Source organism: Hoplias malabaricus, chromosome 17 (genome assembly GCF_029633855.1).
Source record: "Hoplias malabaricus isolate fHopMal1 chromosome 17, fHopMal1.hap1, whole genome shotgun sequence".
In the NCBI taxonomy this organism is placed as follows: Eukaryota; Metazoa; Chordata; class Actinopteri; order Characiformes; family Erythrinidae; genus Hoplias; species Hoplias malabaricus.
Genome location: NC_089816.1, coordinates 36,113,074 through 36,137,905, shown reverse-complemented (window position 1 = coordinate 36,137,905; position 24,832 = coordinate 36,113,074). Strand labels below are relative to the sequence as shown.

The 24,832-nt window shown below is 47.0% G+C and overlaps 1 protein-coding gene across 2 annotated transcripts in view; it reads right to left on the bottom strand.

The window, feature by feature from the left end:
- LOC136673810 (synaptic vesicle glycoprotein 2B-like) overlaps window positions 1-24,832 on the bottom strand; it is a 46,121-nt gene that overhangs the window by 11,911 nt on the left and 9,378 nt on the right. For both annotated transcript variants that reach the window (XR_010795963.1, XM_066649544.1), the window contains exons 2-7: window positions 12,601-12,745; window positions 10,060-10,564; window positions 3,346-3,526; window positions 995-1,146; window positions 494-627; window positions 178-267 (exon numbers count right to left, since the gene is read on the bottom strand). Coding sequence is in view for 1 of the 2 variants with exons in the window: in XM_066649544.1 (XP_066505641.1) it covers window positions 178-267; window positions 494-627; window positions 995-1,146; window positions 3,346-3,526; window positions 10,060-10,516 (1,014 nt within the window). In the remaining variant the exon portion in view is untranslated. The remainder of the gene's footprint in view (window positions 1-177; window positions 268-493; window positions 628-994; window positions 1,147-3,345; window positions 3,527-10,059; window positions 10,565-12,600; window positions 12,746-24,832) is intronic.

The following is a 24,832-nucleotide window of genomic DNA, read 5'->3' as shown; positions in this document are numbered from 1 at the left end:
TGAGAAAAGCTTTCAGCATTCGATCCAGTGACCTACTGATCTACTGATTTTTAGAAAGCTGGTTCAGTAACATGCTAGCAGCTGGTAATTAGCCATGAGATTGTTAACAAAGCCTTAAAGTGCAACTGATTCCTTCTCTGGTATTTGTAGCAGAAGTTAGCTCATGCTAGCACTCACGGTGAAGACTCTCTCAGGTTCTCCTTTCGCCCTGCAGTTGGTGTCATGGAGCTGCTTCAAGATCATCCAGGCCTCGTCATGTTTAGCATGCTAAAAACAAACACGTGTTACTGTTACGTGTTACGTGTTACTGTGTGAGTTTAGCTGAAAATGTCAGAGATTTTCTTGATAAAAGCTAATGTTTAGCCGTTTAAACCTAGCAGCGCAGGTCCTTGGTTTCTTTTCACACTGTTATTCCATTTCACTGCATTTATAACTTGTACAATGAATGCTACATTTTCAATGTTTTGTTGAGTAGTGAGTAGTAATCCCACACCTCCAGCAGGAAGCGAGGACTCTCGGGCATGAACATGAGGCCAATGAGGGAAGCGATGGCCGGCAGAGCACAGACCAGCACGAAAACTCTCCAACTGTGGAACTGAAACTCTGTCCCCATACTGAACCCCCAGCCTGAAAACACACACATCCAGAACACACACTGCACATTAAAATACCAGTGTAGTACATGTGTTTACTGAGACTTATAATCTGTTGTGCTGTTATATATTGGGCTATAATATACAGTTTATCATGTTATTTATTGGGCTATAGTACTGTACTCTACTGTACATAGGCTGGGTCATGTCACTGTCCAAAAATTTCTGGGCCTATATTTAAGTGTGTAACTGTGAGCTGAGTGTATAACGCTGTTTTAATGCACAGAATGTAACAGTCCATTCCCATACAGTGACAATGTTTAATACTATACTACAGTGTCATACACTTAGCCCCATGTCATACAGTAGGGAGGGGTTGTGTTGTACAGTGTGTACAGTACCGTATCGGGGGATGATGCCCCACGCGGTGAAGGAGGCGTAGATGCCGCCCATCATCCAGAACATGCAGAGCCAGCTGAGGTGTTCCCCTCGCTTATCCATCTGCAGGAACTCTGAGAAGTATGAGTACACGATGGGCACGGATCCACCGATCCTGCAACACACAACACTCGCAGTTAATTACTTCATTCATTCATTCATTCATTCATTCATTCATTGTCTGTAACCCCCATCCAGTTCAGGGCGGCGGTGGGTCTGGAGTCTACCCAGAATCACTGGGCACAAGGCAGGAACACACCCTGGAGGGGGCGCCAGTCCTTCACAGGGCGACACACATTCACTCACACACTCACACCTACAGACACTTTTGACATGTTTTCTATAAAAAGGATGAAAGATTAAATTGCTCTGATGTCTCTGAATGAACCAGTGTATTCTCCACTGAGCTGGGGGTCAGTATAAGGGCTGTTTCACAATGTGAAGTAGAAGCACTTGGTGAAATGACTCTCCAGCCTCTCTTTACACAGGTCAGTTCATCACCAGTGGTGCTTTTCCACTGCATGGTCCCTACTCTACTGGACTTAACTGGACCCTACTCTCTGGATGGTTTTCCACTCCCACAGCTTCCCCCCCAGATTTATCTGGTGTCGTCTCAAACCCCTTTCTCTGACAGGAGCAGCGGGCTTTGTGTTATAAATCACAAAAAAGTTTGTCCCTGCTCTCGCTGAACTCAGGGTTTAAAAACTCCAGCAGCACTGCTGTGTCTGATCCACTCTACACCAGCACAACACATACTCACACACCACCACCACGTCAGTGTCACTGCAGCGCTGAGAAGGACATGTTATGGCTAGTGATAGCAGACACTTTTAAACAGTTTTAGAGTGTTTTTTGTTTTTTTGTTGTGTTCTCTACCTCTCCTCCACCACGGGCTGTGTATCTGAGCTATAATTAAACCGGAGGAGCCGCGAGGGGCGGGGAGCCATATGTCCTCACACTCTGCAGGGTGTGGAGTCTGACCTGAGAGAGAGCAAACCAACCTCACTCTGTCATCTTCATCAGGTTACACTCACTGCTTCCCAGCGTTCCTGCTTTAACCTGCTTTAACTGTTTATGTTCATGTGGTAAATATGACAACGATTTAGGATTTAGAATCTCTCTATCCTTCCTCTCTTCTCTCTGAGTGTCTCTCCCTCTCTCTACCACCTTCCTTCTCTCTCCTATTCTCTATCCCCCTTTTCCTCTTTCTTCTCTCTCTCTATCATCCCCCTTTCTTCTCTCTCTCTATTACCCCCCTCCCTATCTACCACTGATCTCTCTCTCTCTCTCTCTCTTTCACTCTCTCTATATCACCCCCTTCTCTCTCCCTATCTCTATCACTCCCTCTCCTCTTCCTTCTCTCTCTATTCACCCCTCTCTATCAACCACTGACCTCTGTCTATCAACCTCTCTCTCTCTCTCTCTCTCTCTCTCTCTCTCTTCTCTGTGTCTCTCCCTTTCTCTATCACCCCGTCCCCTCTCTCTCTCTCTCTCTCTCTCTCTCTCTCTCTCTATCTCTCTCTCTCTCTCTCTCTCTCTCCCTCTCTTCTCTGTGTCTCTCCCTTTCTCTATCACCCCGTCCCCCCTCTCTCTCTCTCTCTCTCTCTCTCTCTCTCTCTCTCTCTCTCTCTCTCTCTCTCTCCCTCTCTTCTCTGTGTCTCTCCCTTTCTCTATCACCCCGTCCCCTCTCTCTCTCTCTCTCTCTCTCTCCCTCTCTTCTCTGTGTCTCTCCCTTTCTCTATCACCCCGTCCCCTCTCTCTCTCTCTCTCTCTCTCTCTCTCTCTCTCTCTCTCTCTCTCTCTCTCTCTCTTCTCTGTGTCTCTCCCTTTCTCTATCACCCCGTCCCCTCTCTCTCTCTCTCTCTCTCTCTCTCTCTCTCTCCCTCTCTTCTCTGTGTCTCTCCCTTTCTCTATCACCCCGTCCCCTCTCTCTCTCTCTCTCTCTCTCTCTCTCTCTCTCCCTCTCTCTCTCTCTCTCTCTGTTTTAGATGCTATTGGCTGGATATTTTTGGTCAGTGGACTATTCTCAGGCTGAAAGGGGGCTAACAAAGTATGCAGAGCAACAGAGGGACTACAGTCTGTACACATTTAACTAGAAAAGTCTGAAAGATTCTTTATGGTGATGTTCTTAGCTTGGCCTTTTAAAAGCACTGGGAAATGTTGTAATGAAGGTATTAAGGTGGAGCAGTGGGGGTGTCTTTGTCACACCTCAGAGGGGCTGTGGGGCTGGGGTTCGCGGCCCCTCTCGGGTCACTGTCTGCTACAACTAAGAAAAGGCTGTAAAAGGAGTAAGGAGCTGAAAACAGTCACTGACCCGAAGCCGGAGAAGAGTCTGAAGAAGATGAAGAAGCCGTAGCTCTGGGCGAAGGACGAGAGGAAGGCGGCGATGCAGTTGATGGCCAAAGCGACGATCAGACACTTCCTGCGGCCCAATTTATCCGCCATCCCGCCCCAGACAAACGCTCCGAACATCATTCCCAGGAACACTATCAAACCTGCAGGACACAACACACACACACACACACATCACATGTGGAAACATCAGTACAGAATATAAACTCTGATCTGCCACAAGATTAAAACCAGGTGAAATGAGTAATGGTCCTTCAGGTCACAGCCCAGTTCCCTCACCACCAGACCACAGCAAACCAGTGACAGAGGCTCTGTTCTCCCTTTTACAGCTCAGTGGAGCATCACAGTGATATTGAAACTGTCATTTGGGGAAAATACGACATAGTGCTCCTTTAATAAACGGCCAGAGGCTCCGAATCCGAATCCACAGGCTGGGACATGTAGTGACAGAGGGGAGCGGACAGAGGGCGCTGCCCTGCGACTGGACCGTGACCAGAGCAGGTGTCCAGCATTTTCTCTTCCAATAACTCACAGTGATGTAGCATTGCTCAGCACCGAGTGTTGTGTGTGTGTGTGTGTGTGTGTTTGGGCTGGATGGGGGTATACAGAATGTGTGTGTTTCTCCGCAAACGCCCCCCCCCCACACACTCCCCCATCTGTCTGAAAGAACTGCAGAGTCAGCACATCAATACACACACCCTGACCTTCATCTGATACACACACACACACACACTTGTGCAACCCTTCTTTCTGTCTCCCACTTTTTTTGTTCTATCTGCATCACTGTTTCTTAACCTATCTTTCTCTCTCTCTCTCTCTCTCTCTCTCTCTCTCTCTCTCTCTCTCTCTCTCTCCTCCTCCTCCTCCTCCTCCTCAGGTAGAAACTCAGTGTTCTAACCTTGTTAAAGTGGACTGACTCTCTGAACTCTGGCGGTCTGAGAGCAGCATGAGCTCAGTTTACACTTGAGATCAGGTTTAATCTCAGGTTTAAGATCAGGTTTAAAATCAGGATTAAGATCAGATTTAATCTCAGGATTAAAATCAGGTTTAAGATCAGGTTTAAGATCAGGTTTAATCCCAAGATTAAGATCAGGTTTAAGATCAGGTTTAATCCCAAGATTAAGATCAGGTTTAAGATCAGGTTTAATCTCAGGGTGTAGAATCTTCCTGAAACGCTTTGTTAAAAATGTGAACAAAACCACCACAGTTCTGTCCACAGACTGTGACCTGCAGGGATTAACACTGACCAATCAGAGAGGAAGGATGGAGGGATTCTCCTGCAGAGAGGGGGAGGAGGCATATACTGATCAGCTCAGATAATGCCATCTCTCTCTCTCTCTCTCTCTCTCTTCCGTGTTCATACCCCCCACAGCATGGCCATCTGTGTCCATGTCTCTCACACATTTACACTGCTGCTGAATCTCTCTCTCTCTCTCTCTCTCTCTCTCTCTCACCCACACACCATGGCTGAAATCATTTATTCAATCATTCATTCATTCATTCATTCATTCATCCTTTGTCAGCACTCTACACTGACCTGGGCTCTTTTGGCAACAGGTCTCAGTCCATCACAGAGAATCTCACACTCACCCAGTCACTCACACACTGACCTGTGGACAGCTTCTCACACTCAGGCACTGGTTGATATTTAGCATGTGTGACCTCTAGTGGCTGAGTATGTGAACCACAGTAGTACACTACAACGGAATCTAGATGTTAATAATGCAGTATATATTTCTAACACACATCATTTCTATTTATTCATCTGTGTGAATCTGAACTCTAGTGCTGTCTGTGTGTGTACAGTGTAGTTTATGACTGATGTAGTTCACTGTAGAGGGAGAGAGGAGCTGTGTGTGTACAGTGTAGTTTATGACTGATGTAGTTCACTGTAGAGGGAGCGAGGAGCTGTGTGTGTACAGTGTAGTTTGTGACTGATGTAGTTCACTGTAGAGGGTGAGAGGAGCTGTGTGTGTACAGTGTAGTTTGTGACTGATGTAGTTCACTGTAGAGGGAGCGAGGAGCTGTGTGTGTACAGTGTAGTTTATGACTGATGTAGTTCACTGTAGAGGGAGTGAGGAGCTGTGTGTACAGTGTAGTTTATGACTGATGTAGTTCACTGTAGAGAGAGCGAGGAGCTGTGTGTGTACAGTGTAGTTTGTGACTGATGTAGTTCACTGTAGAGGGTAAGAGGAGCTGTGTGTGTACAGTGTAGTTTGTGACTGATGTAGTTCACTGGAGAGGGAGAGAGGAGCTGTGTGTGTACAGTGTAGTTTATGACTGATGTAGTTCACTGGAGAGGGAGAGAGGAGCTGTGTGTGTACAGTGTAGTTTGTGACTGATGTAGTTCACTGTAGAGGGTGAGAGGAGCTGTGTGTGTACAGTGTAGTTTGTGACTGATGTAGTTCACTGTAGAGGGAGTGAGGAGCTGTGTGTGTACAGTGTAGTTTATGACTGATGTAGTTCACTGTAGAGGGAGTGAGGAGCTGTGTGTGTACAGTGTAGTTTATGACTGATGTAGTTCACTGTAGAGGGAGAGAGGAGCTGTGTGTGTACAGTGTAGTTTGTGACTGATGTAGTTCACTGTAGAGGGAGTGAGGAGCTGTGTGTGTACAGTGTAGTTTGTGACTGATGTAGTTCACTGTAGAGGGAGAGAGGAGCTGTGTGTGTACAGTGTAGTTTATGACTGATGTAGTTCACTGTAGAGGGAGTGAGGAGCTGTGTGTGTACAGTGTAGTTTATGACTGATGTAGTTCACTGTAGAGGGAGAGAGGAGCTGTGTGTGTACAGTGTAGTTTGTGACTGATGTAGTTCACTGTAGAGGGAGAGAGGAGCTGTGTGTGTACAGTGTAGTTTATGACTGATGTAGTTCACTGTAGAGGGAGAGAGGAGCTGTGTGTGTACAGTGTAGTTTGTGACTGATGTAGTTCACTGTAGAGGGAGTGAGGAGCTGTGTGTGTACAGTGTAGTTTATGACTGATGTAGTTCACTGTAGAGGGAGTGAGGAGCTGTGTGTGTACAGTGTAGTTTATGAGTGATGTAGTTCACTGTAGAGGGAGAGAGGAGCTGTGTGTGTACAGTGTAGTTTGTGACTGATGTAGTTCACTGTAGAGGGAGAGAGGAGCTGTGTGTGTACAGTGTAGTTTGTGACTGATGTAGTTCACTGGAGAGGGAGAGAGGAGCTGTGTGTGTACAGTGTAGTTTATGACTGATGTAGTTCACTGTAGAGGGAGTGAGGAGCTGTGTGTGTACAGTGTAGTTTATGACTGATGTAGTTCACTGTAGAGGGAGAGAGGAGCTGTGTGTGTACAGTGTAGTTTATGACTGATGTAGTTCACTGTAGAGGGAGTGAGGAGCTGTGTGTGTACAGTGTAGTTTGTGACTGATGTAGTTCACTGTAGAGGGAGAGAGGAGCTGTGTGTGTACAGTGTAGTTTATGACTGATGTAGTTCACTGTAGAGGGAGTGAGGAGCTGTGTGTGTACAGTGTAGTTTGTGACTGATGTAGTTCACTGTAGAGGGAGCGAGGAGCTGTGTGTGTACAGTGTAGTTTATGACTGATGTAGTTCACTGTAGAGGGAGCGAGGAGCTGTGTGTGTACAGTGTAGTTTGTGACTGATGTAGTGCACTGTAGAGGGAGCGAGGAGCTGTGTGTGTACAGTGTAGTTTATGACTGATGTAGTTCACTGTAGAGGGAGTGAGGAGCTGTGTGTACAGTGTAGTTTGTGACTGATGTAGTTCACTGTAGAGGGAGCGAGGAGCTGTGTGTGTACAGTGTAGTTTGTGACTGATGTAGTTCACTGTAGAGAGAGCGAGGAGCTGTGTGTGTACAGTGTAGTTTGTGACTGATGTAGTTCACTGTAGAGGGAGTGAGGAGCTGTGTGTGTACAGTGTAGTTTATGACCGATGTAGTTCACTGTAGAGGAAGTGAGGAGCTGTGTGTACAGTGTAGTTTGTGACTGATGTAGTTCACTGTAGAGGGAGTGAGGAGCTGTGTGTGTACAGTGTAGTTTGTGACTGATGTAGTTCACTGTAGAGAGAGTGAGGAGCTGTGTGTGTACAGTGTAGTTTATGACTGATGTAGTTCACTGTAGAGGGAGTGAGGAGCTGTGTGTGTACAGTGTAGTTTATGACCGATGTAGTTCACTGTAGAGGAAGTGAGGAGCTGTGTGTACAGTGTAGTTTGTGACTGATGTAGTTTACTGTAGAGGTGAAGTGATCAGACGACTCTGTGGTGTGACCATGGCATTACGCTGGTGAATGGTTAGAATAGTTCACCACATCATATTCCCACACACTCGCCTCACACTGTGTAAAAACTTTATGTAATTCTAGGAGGATCTGTGTAGCATCTGACTCACTGTTCTCTATAAACACACACTGAGGCCTGTAGGATGTGGAGCACCGGGTTCTGCTCCTCCTGCACATCATCCAGCAGATCCAAACTGAGTAAGAGAAACTGGCGGGTTAATATCACCACTTTTGCTGCCATTAGCTAATTTGAGAGCATTCCTAATTTATGTTCTGCTTGCGTAGCTGCTGGCTAGTATTGACTGCCCGCCATCAACCGGGCCCAGCCCAATTCACAGAATCACTCACAGTAATTAGACTGGGACTCCGCGCCAGAGTGTACAAATGGGCCATGCTTCTGGGCTCACATTCCTTTCGTGCCTGATTGTTTTGGACAACTGTACTTTGTGCCCACACTCCTATGGGAAGCGATATCTCCTCCAATTCCCACAGAAGAGCTACTGCAGTACACCGCTGAAAGTGTTAACACCGCTCTGATAGAACTGGGTCAGAACCCGCACCGCTGAAAGAGTTAACACTGCTCTGATAGAACTGGGTCAGAACACGCACCGCTGAAAGAGTTAACTCCGCTCTGATAGAACTGGGTCAGAAGACGCACCGCTGAAAGAGTTAACTCTGCTCTGATAGAACTAGGTCAGAACATGCACCGCTGAAAGAGTTAACTCCGCTCTGATAGAACCGGGTCAGAACACGCACCGCTGAAAGAGTTAACTCCGCTCTGATAGAACTGGGTCAGAACACACCACTGAAAGAGTTAACTCCGCTCTGATAGAACCGGGTCAGAAGACGCACTGCTGAAAGTGTTAACTCCGCTCTGATAGAACTGGGTCAGAACACGCACCGCTGAAAGAGTTAACTCTGCTCTGATAGAATAGAGTCAGAACACGCACCGCTGAAAGAGTTAACTCTGCTCTGATAGAACAGAGTCAGAACACGCACCGCTGAAAGAGTTAACTCTGCTCTGATAGAACCAGGTCAGAACACGCACCGCTGAAAGAGTTAACTCTGCTCTGATAGAACCGGGTCAGAACACGCACCGCTGAAAGAGTTAACTCTGCTCTGATAGAACCGGGTCAGAACACACACCGCTGAAAGAGTTAACTCTGCTCTGATAGAACCGGGTCAGAACACACACAGCTGAAAGAGTTAACTCCCCTCTGATAAAACCGGGTCAGAACACGCACCACTGAAAGAGTTAACTCCGCTCTGATAGAACTGGGTCAGAACACGCACCGCTGAAAGAGTTAACTCCGCTCTGATAGAACCGGGTCAGAACACGCACCGCTGAAAGAGTTAACTCTGCTCTGATAGAACCGGGTCAGAACACACCACTGAAAGAGTTAACTCCGCTCTGATAGAACCGGATCAGAACACACCACTGAAAGAGTTAATTCCGCTCTGATAGAACCGGGTCAGAAAACACACCACTGAAAGAGTTAACTCTGCTCTGATAGAACTAGGTCAGAACATGCACCGCTGAAAGAGTTAACTCCGCTCTGATAGAACCGGGTCAGAACACTGACCCCTTCACTCCCTCCTCCATTAGTGAAACTCCGGCTCAAGACCCTGTCTCCGATCAGCGCTCGTCCTTCCTCTGAACACTTTGGGTCAGTTCTGGCCACTGCACACCGGGAACTCCCCACAGACCCCAGAGAGTTCTCTACTGGTCTCTACTCTCTGATTGGTCCCTGGTTGGTTTTCCGCTCCCACAGCTCCTCCCCAAAATGTATTGGGAGTCGTCTCTAACCCCGTCTCTAAGAGGAACAGAGGGCTTTGGAAACCACAACAACGGCGGTGGTAACGTTAAGCGGTGTTTACTCATGGTGTATCGGCGTGTTGTTGTTGTTTGGGACTGAACACAGCTCCGTCATCAGTTCAGACAGATCAGTAGAGTTTGTTCCTTCCTTGTTGCAGCGTCCAGCTCTCGCTGGATTCTTTCGTCGGCCACCGATCCAAGGAGCGTTTGAACCTCTTCAAAAGACCACGGCGTCATTTTACGAGCTGCCGTCGTGAGTCGGATAAAAACAAACGTGATCTCTGCTGCAGCTGGAGATTTTACAGATGGAGAGTTGGTGCTGGTCGTCTGCGTTGCGTGGCGTAGAGTGACGACTCTCTCTGGACGATCAGCGCTCTGCAAGGTTTACACGCCACGGTTTAGTCCCTACTCGACTCGCTCTGATCCACGAGAGAACAGCCACTAAACAAGAACCCGCTTCCAGAACCAGGACCTGATTCACCTGGTCGAGGAGGGGAAGAGTACAGTCGAGTCGAGTAGGGACTCTGCAGAGTAGCGCCACTCATGGTTTTAATCTTATTGCTGATTTGTGTATAAATAAATGTATATATAAACACTGTATATGACTTACCCAGCATGCCTTTCTCTGCATTGGACAGACACATGTCTTTCTCAGCACTGGGAAGAGCAAAGGCCACCACGAAGCATTCAACGCTGTCCGCCATCAGTGCTAAACCCAGCACCGTGAACAGGCTCCATTGGAAGCGTCCGTGTCCACAGTCCTCCATGATGTCCTCATACTGCTCAGCCAGCTCCTCGTGTTCAGACACCATGTCCGCGGTGGCGTGGGCCTTGGCCCTGGCGGCTCGGCGTGCGGCCCGTACCTCGTCTGGGTGAGGGATGCCCTGGTACTCGCCCTCGTACATCTGATCATCCTCATCGTGACCCTCCGTCACGTCGCTGGCCGCGTCCTCCTCCTGCGCCGGGTATTCGCTCTGATACCCATATTGGTCCTCACCACCCTCTCCGTACGACCCGTAGCCGTCAGCTTCACCGCGCCGGTAGCTGTTCTGATAGGGGTCCGCCATCACTTAAGATTTAACCCTCGAGACTCCAGTCCAGCTCAGACAGGTGACCTGCAGAGAGAGAGAAAAAGAGAGGTCAACAGAGAGGGTTACTCTGCTCTCATAGATATGAAAAATTCCAATCTGGATTCAGGCAACATCATAGTACAGAGACAGCTCTAGTCAAGATAACAAATGATCTTCTTCTTGCCTCTGATCAAGGCCACGTATCCCTGTTGGTGCTTCTTGACCTCAGCGCAGCCTTCGATACAATAGACCACAATATTCTCCTAGAAAGGTTAGAAAACATGGTTGGAATCACAGGGACAGCCCTATCATGGTTCAAATCTTACTTAACGGAACGTTATCAATTCGTAAAAGTAAACAATCTAAATTCAAATTATTCTAAAGTAAGATTTGGAATTCCACAAGGCTCTATTTTAGGACCATTATTATTTACATTATACATGTTACCGCTAGGCACAATTAAAAGAAACCATGACATTAACTTTCACTGTTACGCAGACGACACACAATTGTATATTTCAGCCAAAGCCCGATGACAAACACAGATTAAAGAAAATAGAGGACTGTGTAAAAGACGTGAAAGGCTGGATGTTGCGTAACTTCCTCCTTCTAAACAGCAACAAAACAGAGGTCCTGCTTTTGGGTCCAAAAGTGACAAGAAATAAATTATCAGATTTAATTTTAAATCTAGCTAACCTTCCAGTTAAACCTGGTTCAGCAGCAAAAAATCTCAGTGTCATATTTGACCCGGATTTATCATTTGATCAACACATAGGTAGTAATCACTAGGACAGCTTTTTTACATCTTCGCAATATTGCTAAGATTAGAAATGCCTTATCCCTTCAGGACGCAGAAACATTAGTACATGCCTTTATTACTTCAAGGCTTGACTACTGTAACGCACTACTGTCAGGATGCACCAGCAGCAATTTAAGAAAACTTCAACTAGTTCAAAATGCTGCAGCTAGGGTCCTCACTAAAACTAGAGAATTTGAACATATCAGCCCAGTTTTATCATCACTTCATTGGCTGCCTGTTAAATTCCGCATTGACTACAAAATTCTGTTATTAACATATAAAGCTCTACATGGGCTTGCTCCTGAATATCTTCAAGATACAATTTCCTATTATGAGCCTCCACGTTCACTCAGATCACAGAATACTGGATTTTTAATAGTTCCCAGAATTCAGAAGGCCTCAGCTGGGGGAAGAGCCTTTTCTTATAAAGCCCCCAGACTCTGGAATGATCTTCCAGAAAATGTCCGGGACTCAGACACAGTCGCAATCTTCAAATCTCCCCCATAGATAAAGGCGGCAGATCCGGGGGGTCCATGGACACAGGGAATTATAGTAAACTGAGACGCTGGTGTCGATCACTCAGGTTTGTTGACGGTGGAGCGGAGGGATGCCAGTGTTTCAGGATGCTCCCGTGTCTGTGTGTCCTCCTGGTTCTCTCCTTTTAGTTAATGCTGTCATAGTCAGATCTGCCGGAGTCATTAGCCACACTCTGGAATTTTTCATATTTTCTACTTTACAAACACAAAACAGTTCAAAACTAATTCCATCCCTTTACATCTTTCCGAGTAAACGACTGCCCACCTGTCTGTCTGGACACTGATGGATGACTGTCGAGATCCTCCTCCACGCTTCAGACCAGCTGCCCACGCTCCAGCAACCACCAAGTGCCTTGAAGCTGTCCCTACACTGAAGTTCTCACGGACTACTAACTATCATCACCAGTAGATTGACCAGAGGAGGATGGGTCACCCCTTGTGAGCCTTGATTCCTCCCAAGGTTTCTTCCTCAGCTGGGGGAGTTTTTCCTTGTCACTGTCGCCCCTGGCCTCGCTCACTTGAGGGTTTTACATTTGTTTTTACATTTCATGTCAAATCTTTGTCTTACTGGAATTCTGTGAAGCTGCTTTGTGACAACATCAGTTGTGAAAAGCGCTATACAAATAAATATGATTTGATTTGCTTTGCTCTCGCTCAGATTTCCACTGCTCTTGCTCAGATTTTCACCACTTTTGTTCAGATATACTCTGCTTTCACTCAGATTTGCAAGTTTACATGATACTCACAAAAATCCTCTTCCTCCAGATGTTCTCTAGTTTACAGTTCTAGTTGTTCTGTTGAGTCTTTACGTCTCTGTCCCTTCTGTGTTGATGTCTGAAGGCTGATCATTACCTCAGACTGATCAGATCCTTCCAGCTCCACATGCTGAACCTGATACCAAAGACAACACAAACACACCAGTCACTCACTGCTGTTCCAGTAAAAATAACATCTTTGCATAAGGTTTTAAATAAAAGAAATATAACATTTCAAAAAGCGTCAAGATTTTGGTGAGAATCAGCCGTTCTGATTATAATTCCCTGTCTGTGGATTTGATTAATACCCGTTTCAAACCTCTGAACTGAAACAGGAATTGATTATTTTTGGACTGATTCATTTTTGGACTTTCTCTCTCACGTCTAAGGGAAGACACCCATAACAACATTGGAACAGGATTCTTTAAGAATATGTGTTCTAACATCAGCATTAAACTTTGTGTTTTATCATTGCTTCTGTTTTACACACACTGGAGGGGCCACCAGTCCTTCAAAGGGTGACAAACAATCACACACTCACACCTACGGACACGTTTGTGTCTCAAATCTACCTACCAATGTGTGTTTTTGCAACGTGGAAGGAAGCCGGCGCATCCGGAAGAAACCCACACAGACACAGGGAGAACACACCACACTCCTCACAGAGAGTCACCCGGAGGAAACCCACGCAGACACAGAGAGAACACACCACACTCCTCACAGACAGTCACCCGGAGGAAACCCACGCAGACACAGAGAGAACACACCACACTTCTCACAGAGAGTCACCCGGAGGAAGCCCATGCAGACACAGGGAGAACACACCACACTCCTCACAGACAGTCACCCGGAGGAAACCCACGCAGACACAGAGAGAACACACCACACTCCTCACAGTCACCTGGAGGAAACCCACACAGACACAGAGAGAACACACCACACTCCTCACAGACAGTCACCCTGAGGAAGCCCACGCAGACACAGAGAGAACATCAACACACCCCTCACAGACAGTCACCCGGAGGAAACCCACGCAGACACAGAGAGAACACACCACACTCCTCACAGACAGTCACCCGGAGGAAACCCACGCAGACACAGAGAGAACACACCACACTCCTCACAGACAGTCACCCGGAGGAAACCCACGCAGACACAGAGAGAACACACCACACTCCTCACAGACAGTCACCCGGAGGAAACCCACGGAGACACAGGGAGAACACACCACACTCCTCACAGACAGTCACCTGGAGGAAACCCACGCAGACACAGGGAGAACACACCACACTCCTCACAGACAGTCACCCGGAGGAAACCCACGCAGACACAGGGAGAACACACCACACTCCTCACAGACAGTCACAATCCAAATTTGTTCAAAATTAAGGAGAGCGCTAACTGCATGAAAGTAAACACAGTGCGAAAGTGCTACAAAGCTAAACAGCTCGAGTTAAACATGAGTTTCTGTGGGAATTAAAACAGTGAATAAACACTTACAGACAATTTACACTTCAGACACCAACAAGATAGAGTCACTTCTTACTCACACACACCGTTCCACCTTAAAAGATACAGTCGCTTCTTACTCACACACAGCACTCCACCTTAAAAGATACCGTCGCTTCTTACTCACACACACCACTCCACCTTAAAACATACAGTCGCTTCTCACTCACACACACTGCTTCAGCTTTAAAAGATGCAGAGCTTCTGAACGTTAACAAACCATAGAGAAGACAGATGTTACCTTTAATGATCTGATGTAGATACTGTCCTTGCTTAAATAAGAAGCAGAGTCTGAGTGGAGGAATCAGTGAAATAAATAATGGATCACCCTTTTCTGGGGCAGTGGTTTGTTGTGCTTTTTATAGAAATTGGGCATGGTCCACACTAACACGGTAAACTCGGGCCACACCGCTGTGTTCTGACAGAGCTAGTGTATTCACTCTGTCTTCCAAAAGTCCCCTGTCCACAGTAACATACTAAACCCTTGTAAAAAGCAGAGCGCGAGCATGCACAAGTGTGTGACCTATGACCCTTTGACCTATGACCTACATTATTTCCACAACAGTAACATCAGGTAAGACGTAGATAGCAGACACATTTTGTTCCACTTTTGAGCAAAGAATTCATTCCCGTCTGGGCTAGAGATCATGTACAAGACAATCTGTCTCACACATCAAAACACAACCTGTACCAACACAGAGCAGCTGTACATGAGTCAGAATTACCACTCTGGAGCTGAGGAGGTATTTTCTAAATGCTACAAACCTGCAGTCTCCAGAATGAGTTACTCATGAGTTTCTGTGGGAATTCAAACAGTGAATAAACACTTACAGACAATTTACACTTCAGACACCAACAAGATACAGTCGCTTCTTACTCACACACACCGCTCCACCTTAAAAGATACAGTCGCTTCTTACTCACACACACCGCTCCACCTTAAAAGATACAGTCGCTTCTTACTCACACACACCGCTCCACATTAAAAGATACAATCGCTTCTTGCTCACACACACCGCTCCACATTAAAAGATACAGTCGCTTCTTACTCACACACACCGCTCCACCTTAAAAGATACAGTCACTTCTTACTCACACACACCGCTCCACCTTAAAAAAAACAGTCGCTTCTTACTCACACACACCGCTCCACCTTAAAAGATACAGTCGCTTCTTACTCACACACACCGCTCCACCTTAAAAAAAACAGTCGCTTCTTACTCACACACACCGCTCCACATTAAAAGATACAGTCGCTTCTTACTCACACACACCGCTCCACCTTAAAAGATACAGTCACTTCTTACTCACACACACCGCTCCACCTTAAAAGATACAATCGCTTCTTACTCACACACACCGCTCCACCTTAAAAGATACAGTCACTTCTTACTCACACACACCGCTCCACCTTAAAAGATACAGTCACTTCTTACTCACACACACCGCTCCACATTAAAAGATACAATCGCTTCTTGCTCACACACACCGCTCCACATTAAAAGATACAGTCGCTTCTTACTCACACACACCGCTCCATCTTAAAAGATACAGTCGCTTCTTACTCACACACACCGCTCCACCTTAAAAAAAACAGTCGCTTCTTACTCACACACACCGCTCCACATTAAAAGATACAGTCGCTTCTTACTCACACACACCGCTCCACCTTAAAAGATACAGTCACTTCTTACTCACACACACCGCTCCACCTTAAAAGATACAATCGCTTCTTACTCACACACACCGCTCCACCTTAAAAGATACAGTCACTTCTTACTCACACACACCGCTCCACCTTAAAAGATACAGTCACTTCTTACTCACACACACCGCTCCACCTTAAAAGTTACAGTCGCTTCTTACTCACACACACCACTCCACATTAAAAGTTACAGTCGCTTCTTACTCACACACACCGCTCCACCTTAAAAGATACAGTCACCTTTTTTACAATTGCTTTACATTTGCTGGGAAGTTCGCTTCCACCAATGTCCAATCTCCACGATGCTCCAGCCCCTCGCCACACATGAGGTACAGCGTAGAGAGGAGACGAGAAGGAAGGAGAGAGCTGGTTTACTGAAGATGGGAATGGTCATGAGGACAGGGAGAGGACCACAGGGGCAGATTTAAGACACTGGGTTCACACTGAGCCCAACTTGATTCCAGGAACTGCCCCCCGGGGTCTTATCTGACATCAGGGCCTCGGTTTTACATCTCGTCTGAAGGACCACACTGTTTATTCAGTACAGTGTCCCCCTCACTGCAGCCAGGCATTGGGATCCACACAGAGCACAGGGACAGCGCCCCCTGCTGACTCTGAAACACCACCTCCAGGACCACCCATGCTTTCCTAGGAGCGCTCCTCAGGTGCTCTTGGTATGTGGTGTACTGCATTATTTACAGTTCTGGTGTTTGGCACGATGTTGTGTTTCTCTGTGTTTACTTGTAAACTGTGACATCATAAACCCTGTCTTGACAGGACTCGGTGAACAGTGTGTATGGACCCATCCCACGGCCTGCAAAGCTGACCCCAGATCACTGTTAATCTGGATATTGCGCTTCGGTGAGATTACAGCTCTCAGTGCAGGAGTTAACAGCGCGAGAGCGGACTCGCCACGCAAGAGTCGCCAACTTAATTTCCTTTAGTCAGAAAAGGATGAGTCCGGAGACGGCCGAGACTCTTACACCTGAGGACCACCGTAAACACCACCAGCTCAGACAGACCATACTCTGAGCCCTGACAAGAAGACTCTCCATATTCCTTTCTCTTTCTCTCTTTATCAGCCTCTCATCTCTTTCTTTTATTTCCCTATTTCTCTATTGCTTTCCATTACTCACTCCCCCTTCTCTTTTTCTATATCTCTACCTTGCCCTCTTGCTCCCATTTCTATCTTTTCTTTCATCCCTCTTTCTTATATTTGCTCTCTCTCCCCCAGCTTTCCATTACCCCCCCCCCCCCCCTCTCTCTCTCTCTCTCTCTCTCTCTCTCTCTGTCATTTGTTCTTTCACTTGCTGGCCTTATCTTTCCTTTCATTTTTCTTTTCTCTCCTACTGTTTCTCTCTTTCACTTGCTTTTTCTTGTTATTCTCATGGATCTCTCTCTCTTTCTTCATGTCATTTTCTCTGGCTTTCTCCCTCTCGTTCTTTCACTTTTCTCTCTCTCTCTCTCTCTCTCTCTCTCTCTCTCTCTGCCTGTGTTTCTTGCTTTGTTCAAGTCTTTCCCTCTCTTCCACTCTCTTCCTCTCTCTCTCCCTCCCTCCCTCCCTTTTTCTTCTCTCTCTCCCTGTCTTTCATCCCTCGTTCGCTCTGACATTTCATTAGTGAGCTGTTTTTGCTTCACAGCCCAGCGTCAGTGTGTGGCTCCGGATCCCCACATTAACAGGCACATGCTCTGAGTTTTATTAATATCCCTCCTGTAACTGTTTGCCATTGGCCTGGTGTTTCATTACAGTATGAGACTCCTGTCGCAGTGCTGGGATCAGTCAGGGCTCCTTGTTATTCAGAGTTGATCCAGACCCCATCAAACTCAGGTCTGCAGTGGCTTGGTGGAGAAAAGCTAGGGTGTAAACAGCTGGTTAATATGCAGAGCTCCTGAAAATAGGCAAAGAATGCTGATTTATTAAAAGCGTGTTGGGATGTAGTGGGAGCCGGGGGGCAGGGGCGTGGGAGGAGTGCTGTGGGATGTGGGGTGGGGGGTGGATATATAGCCTCGGTAAATAGCCTCGGTGTGCTTTGTATGCGCAGAGTGAGGTTCCTCTGAGAAACTGATCCTGCAGGACCCGTATAAAACCCTGTCTGGCTAAAATCAATTTGTAATCAATTCTGCTGCAGCTGCCAGAGGGCTAGTGGAGTGTGTGTGTGTGTGTGTGTGTGTGTGTGTTTTGGAGTTGGGGTGTGTGTGTAGGGGGGGGGGGGGTATTCCCATTGCAAGGAAAGCATTGCTCCATCTGCTGTGTTTTGGACACATTCTGCTGATCAAATACATCTTAAAACCTTCCTCGTATTTTTTCCATAAACCCACTCTGTTATTAAAAAGCTTTATGGTTCAGCACCAACAATAATTCTATAATTCTATGGGAGAACAATAGATTAATCTATTTTAACCACCAACCCTCACACTGTGAAACAAGACCCCAGTCAGTGTTCTGTGCGCTGCCTGAGTCAGAAACACGGGATAAAACGAGTCGCTCTGATTCTGTGCCGCTTCTGACGTCAAGTGCAGAGACTTTAGAATGGCCCCGCCCCCTCGTCTGAGTCTGTCCAATCACAGCGCTGGACCCGTGTTTATGTGAGAGCGCAAAGACGAGGTTAAACTCAGCAAAACAGACACAACGAGCGCGGAGAAATAAGAGCACTGAGTAAAAACGGAGAAGAAAGAGAACAGAGTGAAAACGGCTAAAAACCAGAGCTTCTGCTCCTCGCTCCTCACTGCTGTGCGCTCGGGGTCGGGGTGAACAGCGGTTGAAGGTGCTGTTTCAAGGCCAACAGGGGGCGCTATCCTTGTGGTCTGTTTGGATCCAAATGCCTGGGTGCAGTGTGGGGGACACTGTACTGAATAAACAGGGCTGTATTGGTTTAAAATAAACAGCTATTAATTAGAACATAGAGTTTTCTAAACGCTACAACCCCCTGGTCTTCAGAACGACCCGCTGTGGAGGGCAGGCTTTTTAAAGGTGTTGTGGAAAAACACCGGCTCAGAGCTGAAACCCGAGCCTCTGTCCTGGATCTGTGGCTCTCTCTGGGTCTAAGTGCAACTTTGCATTTTCCCAGCGCAGTGCAGCTCCTGTGTTTTGAAGTGAAAGGCGAGTGAAGGTCAGGTTTTCCATTTGCGCTGGACTCGGAGCGGGCCGTCAGCAGCTCTGCCAGAACCACCCAATACCTGCAGCTCGGGAACCGGAGGAGACTCAGCCCCAGAGAAAAACACTGGGTGCTGTCTGCTGGACTATTGATTCAACACAGCAGGAACGTCTTTAACCCTTCGCTGTCTGCAGTCTTCACACAGTACTCTTTACTGGAGTGGATTCACTACAGACACTGAGCAGTGATGAGTGTAAAGACTGGGTGATGAACTGTGCACACAGTGTACAGAGAAGAGCTGTAGAGTCCTAATTTTAAAAAAGTGGAGAGTGTTTCTAATAAAGTGGCGACTAAATGACAGTACGATGTAGTGTTTCTGTTAAAGTGGCCGGTGTCTTTAAGGCCCCACGCACATGTCTCCAGATCTTCAGTGACACAAAGTGCTGTTTCCTTGTGGATGGGGCATAAGCAGAGGGTAAGAGTGAAGTTTGTAATGAAGTGAGTAGAAATCAGGAGGTGTTTAAATGACTAGGAAGTGAACAACTAAGAAACGGGATTTTAATAAAGTGACTAGTGAGTGTAAGCATGAAGTAGAGGTATGTAATACAGCAGCAAGCCTTGGCTGAGGAGTGTGTGTGTGTGTGTGTGTGTGGGTGTAGGTGGGTGTAGGTGGGCTGAAGTGCCAAACCCTGTGGGACTTCCACAGAAAGAAACTAAAGAGTGAGAGGAGGAGGAGAGTCACGCTCAGAGGAGGTGTGTACATGCACAAACACACACACACACAAACACGCAGACACACACACACACACAGGCGTGTTGGCTCTGCTGTACTCGTGAAGACCTCGACTGAAATAATTATTGCTGTAGCCTATTAACACCACACTAAGATTCCAAAAGAATATAAATATAATTCATTTCCCACTTAGATTTTCACATCAAAGCAACAGTTTTTGTAAAAGTAAAATGTATTGTTAGGACCAGCTAAATATGTGGCATAATCCACCATTGTGAGAATATCTGGTCCTCACAAGTATATGAAAACACACAGTGTGGGTGTGTAAACAGGTTTTGGTCCCCACAATGTGATATATTCCTGGTCCACACACACACACGTCCACACGTCCACACACTGCCCACCTCATGGCGGAGCAGCTCAGTCACGTTCTGGAATAATCCGAGTGCTAGTGTGTGGTAATGTTTTATTCACCAGCGCCGACTCCTCCACACGCTCCGCGCCAGGCTCCAGTTCAGCAGCAGCTCCTCTCACTTTCTCTTATTGTTAGTGAGGCGCTCTGGAGCTGAACTCTGCCATTCACATCTGAGTCTCCCACAGACCGAGAGGGAGAGGGGAAAGACGCCCACACACACACACACACAAACTAACATACACACACACACACACACACACACACACACACACTAACATACACAGTACCTTCAGCTGCAGCAGCTCGGGATTCAGAGGCACAATGAACCAGGCTTTGGAGATGACATGAATTTACACAAACGAGTGTGTAAAACTGTCCACAGGTGTGTGTGTGTGTGTGTGTGTGTTGGTGTGGGTGTGTGTGTGTGGGTGTGTGTGTGAGTGAGTGACTGATTGTGTGAGTGCGTGAAACTGTCCACTGGGTGGGTGAGTGTGTGTGAGTGGGTGTGTGTGAGTGAGTGACTGACTGACTATGTGAGTGTGGGTGTGGGTGTGTTTGAGTGAGTGAGTGAGTGAGTGACTGATTGTGTGAGTGTGTGAAACTGTCCACAGGTGTGAGTGAGTGAGTGTGAGTGAGTGTGTGTGTGTGTGGGTGTGTGAGAGTGAGTGACTGACTGACTGTGTGAGTGTGTAAAACTGTCCACAATTGTGTGTGTGTGTGTGTGTGACTGTACACAAGTGTGTGTGAGTGAGTAAATGACAACGTGTGTGTTTTAAAGTGTCCACAATTGTGTGTGTGTGTGTGTGTGTGTGACTGTACACAGGTGTGTGTGAGTGAGTAAATGACAACGTGAGTGTTTTAAAGTGTCCACTATTGTGTGTATGTTTCAGACACGTCCTAATCACACACACAGATGGGACTGTGAGCCGTAGCCGTGCTCTCGAGTCCAGACCAGAGCTGAACGGCTGGGATCCTGTAACATTTGACTCTGCAGCAGGAATAAGGCTCACCCCATCCCTCACCCGGCAGCACCCGGTCTTAAAGGACAAATAGAACCTGGTCAGACAGTGAGTTTCTGGACGAGGAATTGTTCTGGGGCACACAGAGTTTAGAGGGAAACAGACACAGCTTCACTACCCCTCTGTTCAGCAGTCAGTCGCAGGGACACACCTCTGCATCCAGTAAAAAGCCGGGTTAACACTGAATAACTGAAGTGATGTAACACTAAAGCGGACATTACTCTGCCATAGATCAGAAATAAATCACAGATAAATGAAGTGTTTAATAATTGCACTGATTCTGTTAAAGTGCAGCTCCGCCAGGACGCACCACCCCTGTGAGGAACCTGTGAGGAACCTGTGAGGGCTGAAACAGGGAGAGGGGAGCTCAGGTGTTTCTGGGGAGGACTTCAGGGCAGATTCCGAAGGTGTGTAAAGCCAACAGGGTGAAGACGAGGTGGAGGTGGGAGTGAGTTTGTCCAACACAGAAATGATGTGAGTTCGCAGGACTGTGGGGAGCCGTGTGTTTGGTCGTACTCCCAACATGTTGTTATTGAAATACAAACAGGAACCGTATAAATCTCCTCAGATTCCACTAGCACAGCTTCCCAGGGAAATGGAGCCAGTGACGACACAAAACCCCGTCTCTAACTGGAACCGTCGGCTTTGAAAGCCACTACACGGCAGCGGTAAAGTCAGGTGCTGTTTACCCGTTGTGTGGCGTGTTGTTGTTGTTGTTGTTGTTGTTTGGACTGAACACGGCTCCGCCCCCAGTTCCTCACAGAGCAGTTTTCCTTGTCACACGTTTGTCTTTCTCTGGAGATTTTCCTCAGACACCGTCCCAAGGAGCGTCTCCTCTTCAGAAACCCCTCGGGGGAATGTTGCGAGCTGCTGCTGAGAGTCGGATAAAAACTAATGTGAACGCTGCTGTGTTTCCTGGTGATTGACAGGTCTCTGGCCAATCAGAGCTCTGCAGGGGTTACACCTCACATTCAGTACCGACTCGGCTCGGATAGAACCCGGCGAGAGCAGGGACTAAAACAATACCCGGCTCCAGGAGCAGGATCGGATTTGGCCGAGCCAAGTCGAGTAAGTTCCCTGCCGTGGAAAATTGTTTGATCTCTGAAACCTACATCATGTTGTTGTTTAATTTCCAACTAAGGGTGGGGTTTACTCAGTGAATTTATAATGACTGTGTCCCCCTAGAAACTACACCCTCGGTGAAAGGAATCCATCCGTAAAAGCTGCAGTTACGGAGCGTACGCTGGAGCTGCAGAGAGGTGGGTGTGGGGCTGATGCAGTGCGTGAGCTGCTGTTTTATTTAAGACTCAGGCTCCTCCAGCATTACTCATGTATTTGGGCTATGTGAGGTCATTCCCTCGGCACCACGCTGCAGGTTTACGGACATAAATCTGGGTCACACCCCAGCGCCACCCGCTCCGTTCTTCTTTTAAAGTCTCAGGGAGAAGATGGAGGGGGAAACGGGAAGCTGTCTGAAGCTGAGTGCATTTACAGAGCGCACCGTGTCCTTGTAGATGTTACAGAGATTAATTTAATGATCAGGAGTCACTGTGTGAATCTACACAGCCTGTTTACACCTCGCTTTAATGAGATCTGATCTCTGGCGCAAGCACATGCCACACACACATCATCTCTGTTTCCCCCGACTGCTGCGGTAAACGTGCTGTCTCCCGTGACCAGTGTGTTATACCGCTTCTCCACTGCAGGGTCCCTACTCAACTCTACTCAGCTTTTCTTCTTCTCCATCAGGTAAATCTGATAAATCGCCCCCCCCCACCACCACCACCTCACACTCAGTGATTTATGAGCTGTGCCCCCCGCACAAGGCCAGGGGTCGGCTGTAAATCATTTTCATGATAACGGCAGAGAAATGGAATCTGTGGAGTTCTGTTTTCCTCCGTGTGACTCTCGTTATGAGGCGACACTCGTCTGTAATCGACTTCAGACAAATGAAGTGAAAGGTTAGAGTTAAATGACAACTGTCTCTGAACTCACAGTAAACTCTTTTTGTAAATGATTATATCACACAGTTTATGAAATTCAGAGAATGTTTCTTCACCAGCCGCTGTTATTCGCTCTGTTTGCACTGGAAAAAGTTCCAGTGTTTGTACACAGCCCTGGATCCGTAAATAGGAAACAAACTAAGTGTCTCAATTCAAACTGGTTCAAGTCCCTCTCTCTCTCTCTCTCTCTTTCTCTCTCTCTCTCTTTCTCTCTCTCTCTCTCTCTCTCTCTCATGCTCTGTTTCTCTCTCTCTCTCACGCTGTCTGTCTGTCTGTCTCTCTCTCTCTCTCTCTCTCTCTCTCTCACTCTGTCTGTCTGTCTGTCTCTCTCTCTTTTTCTGTCTGTCTGTCTCTCTCTGTCTGTCTGTCTCTCTCTCTCTCTCTTTCTGTCTGTCTGTCTCTCTCTTTCTCTTTCTCTCTCTCTCTCTTTCTGTCTGTCTGTCTCTCTCTTTCTGTCTCTCTGTCTGTCTCTCTCTCTCTGTCTCTCTCACTCTCTGTCTCTCTCTTTCTCTTTCTCTCTCTCTCTCTCTCTTTCTGTCTGTCTGTCTCTCTCTCTCTCTCTGTCTGTTTCTCTCTCTCTCTGTGTCTTCTGTCTCTCACTCTCTCTGTCTGTCTGTCTCTCTCTCTCTGTCTCTCTCACTCTCTCTTTCTATCTGTCTGTCGCTCTCTCTCTCTCTCTCTATTTCTGTCTGTCTCTCTCTCTCTCTCTCTTGCTCTATTCCTGCTCCATAGGGGGGTAACACTGACTTATTTCTGCTGTTACAGTTACATTACTTAAGGTGGAACTGACTCTAAATTCAGGAGAGCGCTAACTGCATGAAAGTAAACACAGAGCGAAAGCGCTACAAAACTAAACAGCTCGAGTTACACATGAGTTTCTGTGGGAATTCAAACAGTGAATAAACACTTCTGAACGAACAGTAGCTGCGTTTCCATCCAAAGCGTTCGCATATGTGTCACGTAGTAAAGGAATATCAGCAGAAACACATGCGAAAAGAGTCGTGTTTCCATCCACTGCACTTTTGTGAATAGTCTTTGAGATAACGTCGGCTCCGTGATCGGGGGCAGGGTCTGAACGAGGGAGAGACAGAGGCCTGAGTGGGTCGTTTATATCAAAAGCTTGATTTAATATTTATTTATGGGTCGTCTGTGTGTGGTGTGTTCGTAATGTTTCGAGAGGAAAGTAAAACACTGTGTGGTCTCTGACTTTTGCTCAGTGCTGTAGGTGTCTACAATGTTCCACATGCTCTAAAATAAGCAGCTCGGGCGCCGGCGTGAAAACAGAGTGGTGAAGAGAGTCGGGGGGAGTCTGTTAAAAGCCTGGGGCTCTGGGGGGCGCTGTGCTGCATGTGCAGTGTATAACCAGCTGAAACCTTACTGTTTATTCACAAAACCCTTCTCCATCCCCCATTCTCACTCCACCATTTTCATAACCGCCATAAACTCAGTGGACGGAACCCTGACTGGATTTATGTGTGAACAGGTTTCACTGTGAGAACAGTTCTCCACCGTCGTCCACGCTGCCTTTAAAGTGGAAAGCTGCAGGAGGCAAAGGGGAGGTTTATTTTTGTACAAAAATAAGTGAGTTTTAAGACGACTGAGAATTTCATAAATTCATAAACTGACCTACATTCAGCGACAAGGAGAGCCTTGTTCTGTAAATAAATAAATAAATAAACAGTTGTGGAACGCCATCTGAAACATCTCCAATAACTCTGTAAACACTCAGATATATAGAGTGTGT